The 9,091-nt window shown below is 44.8% G+C and overlaps 1 protein-coding gene across 1 annotated transcript in view; it reads right to left on the bottom strand.

Moving 5' to 3' along the window:
- The window catches only part of KIAA1210 (KIAA1210 ortholog), an 80,330-nt gene that overhangs the window by 3,426 nt on the left and 67,813 nt on the right, over nt 1-9,091 (bottom strand). The window contains 2 exon segments of the mRNA XM_011977142.1: nt 4,269-4,432; nt 5,414-8,635. Of these exon segments, the coding sequence (XP_011832532.1) occupies nt 4,269-4,432; nt 5,414-8,635 (3,386 nt within the window).

Below are 9,091 nucleotides of genomic sequence, written 5' to 3' on the forward strand. Positions count from 1 at the left end.
TTGGAGGGATTGGCTCCACGGAACCACTCTGTTTTACAGAAGTGCCCACTGAACTGGTGGGGACTTGTTGCTGAACAGTAGGACTCATAATGGGCTGAGAAGGGCATCTGGAAGGCAGCTGCTGTGTAGAAGCATTCTGCTCTTCAGGAGTATTATTTGAAGCAGAGGAGACTTCTTGTTGGTTTTTGGGCTTTCCCAAGGCCTGAGCAGGGTGTCTGAGAGGCAGGTCTTCCTCTGAGCTGCTGCAATCCTCAGAACTGTTGTACTTTTCAACATAACTGCTTGATTCTGTGAAGACTTCTTCATCTTCAGGCTCTTCTAAAGCCTGGGAGGGGCATCTGAGGTCCAGCTCCTCCTCAGAGCTGCTCAAGTCCTCAACAAAACTTTTTGATTCTGAGAAGACTTCTTGTTCATCTTCAAACTTCCCCAAGGACTGGGAAGAGTGACCATGAGCCAGTTCTTCAGAACCATCCCCCTCCTCAAGAATATTCTCTGAATCTGAGGAGACTTCTTCAGCATCAGGCTTCCTTGAGGACTGAAAAAGGTTTCTGGGAGGCAGAGTCTTGGCATAAACATCTCCTTTGGCTGTAGTACTTGTCATACCCAAAACACTTGCTGTAAAGGCCTGGTGAACATTTCCAGAAGGCTTTTCTTTGCAGATAGTTTGAACATCCTGGGCTGACTCCATTTTGGATTGGGCCTTTCGTGAATCAAAGCTGAAAGCTTCTTTATCTTCTAACTGGATATGAGAAGGATTCATAGACACCTGAGCCTCTGCTGCTACTGAGAGAATGACTTCCTCTTGGGTTGTAGAAAGACTTTCTACCATCAGTGAAAGAGAAGCTCTGGCTTCTGTCTTCTCAGCTCCAGAAGCCACATCTTCATGGTATGGTTGTGGATCACTAACCATGGAATTGTCCATGTTTTCAGGTATGGGCTGTGCTGCTGATGCTTTTCTGGATCCGAAATCTACGCCATCATTTCTCCTTCCCATGTCATCTTTATCTGAAAGCAACCCCTGAGGGGTAGTGGTTTCTGGTTGTGGAGTTGTAGGCTGCTCCATGTTGTCCTTCTCCAAGGACAAGTGCAAGAAAGGGACATTCCTGGCAGTCTTATTGGTAGGCGAAGACCCAGCTCTATCACCCAGGCCATACCCTTCACTGGATTGTTTAAGGCTTCTTCCTTTGAATTCACACTCACTCAATCCTGAAATACTTGCTCCTTTTCTTCTCTGTCTTCTTCCATATGCTGCTGACATTGGATAGCTCTGACTCCCAGAAGCATCAGTGTTTGGAGCCTGGTCTGTTGTCTTCTTATCATACATCTCAGTTTTGTTGTTCTGTTCCTGGCTTGAGGAATCTGCACCAAACAGAAATAAGGAAAGGAGAAATACATGTGACTTTGACTTCCTAAAATAAGAATACTGTGCCCTGGCCCAATGGTACCTATTTGCTACTGAATTTCCTAGTATGAGGAAGCAGCTATTCGGAAGACAGAGGCAACTTGGTCACTATTAGGTTTCTGCAATTGGACATTTTTAAGCCAAAGAGAAATCCTAGCTCTAGAAACTGATTCCAGGGTTGGCTTATCACCTTTTTACCAATAGTCTGGTCCACCATTCAGTGTGGGACACATCAGAAGGCAAATTTTGAACCTGTAACAATGACTACCTTTGGAGAAACTGACTAGGGGAGGAGGAATGGAATTTTTTACTTTCTAATTAGCATTTCTATTTTCTACATAATATTTATCTGAACTACTTGAAATTTCATATCATGTGCATGTATTGCTTTGGTTTTTTTGTGGGTTTTTTTTTGTTTTTTTGTTTGTTTGTTTGTTTGTTTTTTAGACGGAATCTTGTTCTGTCGCCCAGGCTGGAGTGAAATTGAAAATTAATTATGGCTCTATTTTACACTCTACCCAAAAGACAAATTTCACACTTTGAATTCATACCTCATACCAGGCTGCAGTGGCACGATCTTGGCTCACTGCAACCTCTGACTCTCAGGTTCAAGCAATTCTCCTGCCTCAGCCTCCTGAGTAGCTGGGATTACAGACACATGACACCACGTCCGGATAACTTTTGTATTTTTAGTAGAGACGGTGTTTCACCATGTTGGTCAGGCTGGTCTCAAACTCCTGACCTTGTGACCCGCCTGCCTCAGCCTCCCAATGTGCTGGGATTACAGGCATGAGCCACTGTGCCCGGCCATATTGCTTTGCTTTTAAGAAGGGGTCAATAGGAGTTATCTGGGAGGCAAGATTATGGCCCCTTTTTCTTCTTTTTTTCTACCCTCATATTAAAACAATCCTAGTTGTTTTTATTTCCAAGATGCAGATTGGAGACATTGTTAGCGTGTCTCTCCCACTTGGAAAGACAAAATAGTATGTAGATATTCTTGCTGTGAGCTTTTTCCAAGAAGCAACACAGGAACTTAACAGAAAGAGTGAAGCCAGGTGACAATAAACTATAATAATCCATTAAAAAGTGGGCAAAGGACATGAATAAACAGTTCTCAAAAGAAGATATACAAATGGACAACAAACATATGAAAAATGCTCAATATCACTAATCACTAGGGAAATGCAAATTGAAACACAATGCGATATCATCTTACCTCAGCCAGAATGGCCATTATGAAAAAGTCAAAAAACAATAGATGGTGAGATGAATGTGATAAAAAGAGAATACTTACACACTGCTGGTGGGAATGTCAATTAGTGCAAACTCTGTGGAAAACAGTATGGAAATTTCCCAAAGAACTAAAAATAGATCTATGATTCAATCCAGCATCTTATACACATCTAGATGTGTATAAGAGACAGATGCAAAGCAAGTCTTTCCCTAAAGACTCCTCCTGCCTTGATTAATGCTCCCAAAGAGAGGGGGAGCTGCATGTCCACAAAGTTCCCAACAGAAGCCTAATCAGTGATTCCAGCAACCTTTTTGGAGTGTTTTCTTGGCTACCCCAGGTCCTACCCCATATTTAGGCTCCTTAGGCTCAGCATTGGCTCCAGCTCTGCTCTTAGTTTTCAGCTCTTTCATAGGAATGTGGGCCTTGAAACTCCTCTGCTTCTGCTTTGCCATATTTATCCAAACTGGCTCTGAGACAGCATAATCTGACTGTTGACCATCAGGCTTTCCTGAGAAAGAAATGAAAGGAGTTAGAACTGAAGCAAGGCAGGCAGGGTCTTGAGCCTGGCTGGGGCTTACCCACGATAATATCCCAAATGGGACCCTTGTTAATTGCCAAAGGAAAATAAACAGATATCAACCAGAGAAGGCCCCCCTTTTTTTGGGCCCTCCCTACAACTTGGCAAGGCAGGAATTCCTTGGGTAGTAAAGAAGCTGTACTTAAAAGTGGGCATCCTGTCCCTTTACTGGACCCTTCCCTCGTCCATCCCTCGTCTCATCTGCAAATCAGGGTAGGACAACGCTTGCCAGGGGTGGGCTGGGAAAATCCCAAGGATGCCAGAGGCTCAGGCCATTGATGCCATTCCTCTAACTCCTAGAAAAATCTTAGAGTATTTGTTACTTCATAGTCCCTCCTACAAGTGTGTGGTTACATAAGTGTGGTTACAGGAATATAAAAGACTTTCCCAAGGATGGAGTGTGAAAGTCCAAAGGTTTTGGGAGACATTAGTGCCCAAAAGATCGCCTAGCTCTAGAGCGAAGAGACATTTATGGCAAATTAAGATTTCAGGCTGAGAGACTGAATATAATGTTCTACTAATGAGTTGGCTTTAAAAATCCACATGGTGTTAGAGAGGGGCTTAATGCATGTAAACGTATTTTGAGAAAAGCATAAAATTCCATCCAAACGTAACGTGTGCAGAGGGTGAGGAAGAGGGAATGGGGAGATGGTCATGTGTCTACTGTGGAATGTAGATGGATGTAGCTGGGAATGTCAGTGCATGCCACCACACCCAGCTATGTTTTTGTATTTTTAGTAAAGATGGAGTTTCAGGATGTTGCTCAAGCTGGTCTTGAACTCCTGAGCTCAAGGAATCCACCTGCCTTGGCCTCCCGGAGTGCTGGGATTATAAGCATGAGCCACCACACCTGGCCTGCACAAACCCTTTAAGAGCATAAAAGCAGGGCATATTTGTATAAATGCAAAGCAAGTCTTTCCCTAAAGACTCCTCCTGCCTTGATTAATGCTCCCAAAGAGAGGGGGAGCTGCATGTCCACAAAGTTCCCAATAGAAGCCTAATCAGTGATTCCAGCAACCTTTTTGGAGTGTTTTCTTGGCTACCCCAGGTCCTACCCCATATTTAGGCTCCTTAGGCTCAGCATTGGCTCCAGCTCTGCTCTTAGTTTTCAGCTCTTTCATAGGAATGTGGGCCTTGAAACTCCTCTGCTTCTGCTTTGCCATATTTATCCAAACTGGCTCTGAGACAGCATAATCTGACTGTTGACCATCAGGCTTTCCTGAGAAAGAAATGAAAGGAGTTAGAACTGAAGCAAGGCAGGCAGGGTCTTGAGCCTGGCTGGGGCTTACCCACGATAATATCCCAAATGGGACCCTTGTTAATTGCCAAAGGAAAATAAACAGATATCAACCAGAGAAGGCCCCCCTTTTTTTGGGCCCTCCCTACAACTTGGCAAGGCAGGAATTCCTTGGGTAGTAAAGAAGCTGTACTTAAAAGTGGGCATCCTGTCCCTTTACTGGACCCTTCCCTCGTCCATCCCTCGTCTCATCTGCAAATCAGGGTAGGACAACGCTTGCCAGGGGTGGGCTGGGAAAATCCCAAGGATGCCAGAGGCTCAGGCCATTGATGCCATTCCTCTAACTCCTAGAAAAATCTTAGAGTATTTGTTACTTCATAGTCCCTCCTACAAGTGTGTGGTTACATAAGTGTGGTTACAGGAATATAAAAGACTTTCCCAAGGATGGAGTGTGAAAGTCCAAAGGTTTTGGGAGACATTAGTGCCCAAAAGATCGCCTAGCTCTAGAGCGAAGAGACATTTATGGCAAATTAAGATTTCAGGCTGAGAGACTGAATATAATGTTCTACTAATGAGTTGGCTTTAAAAATCCACATGGTGTTAGAGAGGGGCTTAATGCATGTAAACGTATTTTGAGAAAAGCATAAAATTCCATCCAAACGTAACGTGTGCAGAGGGTGAGGAAGAGGGAATGGGGAGATGGTCATGTGTCTACTGTGAAATGTAGATGGATGTCCAGAGGGGGACCCCATTGGGAAAGGGAAGACTCAAAATTAACTACCTCCAAATCTATTAAATCTAGAATGGGCACTATTTTGCTCCCAAACCCATAAGCCAGCCCTGTCAAAGCCACAATTCAGTAAGCAAGGCTAGAATAGACTTTAATGCCCATTCAAGGCTTTGCTTTCCAGTTCTTCTTTCCACGTGATATCTACTTGCCATCTGGAGAGATAAAAGCCTTACCTGGGATCTTGCAAGCAGGTTGCTTCTTGGCCATGCTTTCAGATTTGGGCCTGCTCTGTTGCTTCTCTGCAACGTTAGATATTTTGGTGAGGTTCCCTGCAGCCTCCAGGGGCCCCTGGGAATTGCTTGTTGTGATTTTATGCCCCCTGCCTACAGAGGATGAAATTGGGCCCGAGGGCACTGAAGCAAGCTGGTTGAAGTTATCTTGTTTCTCACTCTTATACTTCTGTGAGGAAGGGGCTCTTTTCAGTCGAACCCCAAAAAGCTTTTCAATATCATCCTGGTTGGATAGGTTTGCATGCTCGTTATTATTACCATCACCACTCTCAAGATCTTCTTTCTTAGAGCAAATGTCCCCAGAAGTGGATGTTTGCCCAGAAGTGGATGTTTGCCCAGCAGGGGCAGTGGTGAGCTTCCCAGGTCTGGTAGCAGGGGCCGGAATGCTCTTTATGGGGTGTTTGGAACCTTGGCTGAATTTATTGGTTTTGTTTGCAAAAGCTTGATCTCTTCGTAGGAACCAGTTGTCAGAATTGCTCTCAAAAATAGACCGCCTAGCAGCAGCATTCACAGAACTTGAATGAACCTGTTGCTGGAAAGGGCTACTTGGAGGCAGGTGCTTCTCACCGCTGCTCTGCTTTACAGGTACATTTGCTGGGCCCTTTGATGACATCTGTGGCTGGAATTTAGACCTATCTGAGGCTTGGGAAGAATGTTTGGGAGGCAGCTGCTTTTTAGAATTCCTCCACTCTTTAGGAGAGCTGGCAGAAGCAGAGGAGACTTTTTGCTCATACTCAGGTTTCCTCAAGGCCTGGGAAAGCTGTCTGGGAGACAGCTGCTCTTTAAAACTGCTGCACTTCCCAGGAGCTTTCTCTGAACATGAGAAAACTTTCTGTGGGTCTTCAGGCCTCCCCAAGGACTGTAAAGGGTGCTTCATAGGTAGCATCTTTGAAGAAATGCCTCCCTTAGGATTAGCACTCCCTGAATCTGAGAAAACTTGGTGCTTGATTTTAGGCTTCGACAAAAATTTGGAAGGAAGATTGGGAGGCAGAGGTGCCACTTCACTGCCCCTCTTAAGAGCAGAGCTCTCTGAAAAGATTTGCTGTGCCATAAATTTCACGAATGACTGGGTTGGACGCCTGGGAATCCGTGATTTCTTAGAAATGCCTTCAACAGCCATTTTCTCTAGACGTGAGGTCATTTCCTGAACTTTAGACCTCTTTAAGAACTGGGTAGCGTATTGGGGAGGCACTGGGCTCCCAGAAATGCCTGCCTCAACAGCAGCCCTCTCGAAATCTGAGGACAGTTGCTGGACTTTATTTCCCACAGTAAACTGGGAAAGATATCTGGGAAGCAGCTGCTCCTTAGAAATGTCCTCTTCAACAGTAGTGCTTTCTGGATGTGCAGGGAGTTGATACAGTTCCTCAAATTTAGGGGTCACCCATGGCTGGGAAGTGTATTTGGAAGGTGTTGGCGCCACAGGACTGCTGCATTCTGCAGAAGTACTCATTGAGTCTAGGAACTTAGGCCTCTCCGAGGGCTGGGAAAGGCATCTGGGAGGCAGCGACTCCACATAAGTGCCTTCCTCAACAGCTGTGCTTTCTGAGATTTGCCGGATTTGAGGATCTGTCAAGGACTGAGGAGAATATCTGGGGAGCAGTGGCTCCACAGAAATGACTCTCTCAACAGCAACATCCTCTGAACCTGAGAATATGTTTTGTTGAACTTTAGGATTCATCAAGGGCTGGCAAAGAAGTTTAGGAGGCAGAAGCTTCACAGAAATGCTCTCTTCAACAGCCATGCTCTTTGGAGATGAGGAAACTTCTTGCTCCACTTTAGGGTTCACCCATGGCTGGAAAGGGTGTCTTGGAGGGATTGGCTCCACGGAACCACTCTGTTTTACAGAAGTGCCCACTGAACTGGTGGGGACTTGTTGCTGAACAGTAGGACTCATAATGGGCTGAGAAGGGCATCTGGAAGGCAGCTGCTGTGTAGAAGCATTCTGCTCTTCAGGAGTATTATTTGAAGCAGAGGAGACTTCTTGTTGGTTTTTGGGCTTTCCCAAGGCCTGAGCAGGGTGTCTGAGAGGCAGGTCTTCCTCTGAGCTGCTGCAATCCTCAGAACTGTTGTACTTTTCAACATAACTGCTTGATTCTGTGAAGACTTCTTCATCTTCAGGCTCTTCTAAAGCCTGGGAGGGGCATCTGAGGTCCAGCTCCTCCTCAGAGCTGCTCAAGTCCTCAACAAAACTTTTTGATTCTGAGAAGACTTCTTGTTCATCTTCAAACTTCCCCAAGGACTGGGAAGAGTGACCATGAGCCAGTTCTTCAGAACCATCCCCCTCCTCAAGAATATTCTCTGAATCTGAGGAGACTTCTTCAGCATCAGGCTTCCTTGAGGACTGAAAAAGGTTTCTGGGAGGCAGAGTCTTGGCATAAACATCTCCTTTGGCTGTAGTACTTGTCATACCCAAAACACTTGCTGTAAAGGCCTGGTGAACATTTCCAGAAGGCTTTTCTTTGCAGATAGTTTGAACATCCTGGGCTGACTCCATTTTGGATTGGGCCTTTCGTGAATCAAAGCTGAAAGCTTCTTTATCTTCTAACTGGATATGAGAAGGATTCATAGACACCTGAGCCTCTGCTGCTACTGAGAGAATGACTTCCTCTTGGGTTGTAGAAAGACTTTCTACCATCAGTGAAAGAGAAGCTCTGGCTTCTGTCTTCTCAGCTCCAGAAGCCACATCTTCATGGTATGGTTGTGGATCACTAACCATGGAATTGTCCATGTTTTCAGGTATGGGCTGTGCTGCTGATGCTTTTCTGGATCCGAAATCTACGCCATCATTTCTCCTTCCCATGTCATCTTTATCTGAAAGCAACCCCTGAGGGGTAGTGGTTTCTGGTTGTGGAGTTGTAGGCTGCTCCATGTTGTCCTTCTCCAAGGACAAGTGCAAGAAAGGGACATTCCTGGCAGTCTTATTGGTAGGCGAAGACCCAGCTCTATCACCCAGGCCATACCCTTCACTGGATTGTTTAAGGCTTCTTCCTTTGAATTCACACTCACTCAATCCTGAAATACTTGCTCCTTTTCTTCTCTGTCTTCTTCCATATGCTGCTGACATTGGATAGCTCTGACTCCCAGAAGCATCAGTGTTTGGAGCCTGGTCTGTTGTCTTCTTATCATACATCTCAGTTTTGTTGTTCTGTTCCTGGCTTGAGGAATCTGCACCAAACAGAAATAAGGAAAGGAGAAATACATGTGACTTTGACTTCCTAAAATAAGAATACTGTGCCCTGGCCCAATGGTACCTATTTGCTACTGAATTTCCTAGTATGAGGAAGCAGCTATTCGGAAGACAGAGGCAACTTGGTCACTATTAGGTTTCTGCAATTGGACATTTTTAAGCCAAAGAGAAATCCTAGCTCTAGAAACTGATTCCAGGGTTGGCTTATCACCTTTTTACCAATAGTCTGGTCCACCATTCAGTGTGGGACACATCAGAAGGCAAATTTTGAACCTGTAACAATGACTACCTTTGGAGAAACTGACTAGGGAAGGAGGAATGGAATTTTTTACTTTCTAATTAGCATTTCTATTTTCTACATAATATTTATCTGAACTACTTGAAATTTCATATCATGTGCATGTATTGCTTTGGTTTTTTTGTGGGTTTTTTTT

This window comes from Mandrillus leucophaeus, unplaced genomic scaffold (assembly GCF_000951045.1).
Source record: "Mandrillus leucophaeus isolate KB7577 unplaced genomic scaffold, Mleu.le_1.0 Scaffold174, whole genome shotgun sequence".
NCBI classification, from domain to species: domain Eukaryota; kingdom Metazoa; phylum Chordata; class Mammalia; order Primates; family Cercopithecidae; genus Mandrillus; species Mandrillus leucophaeus.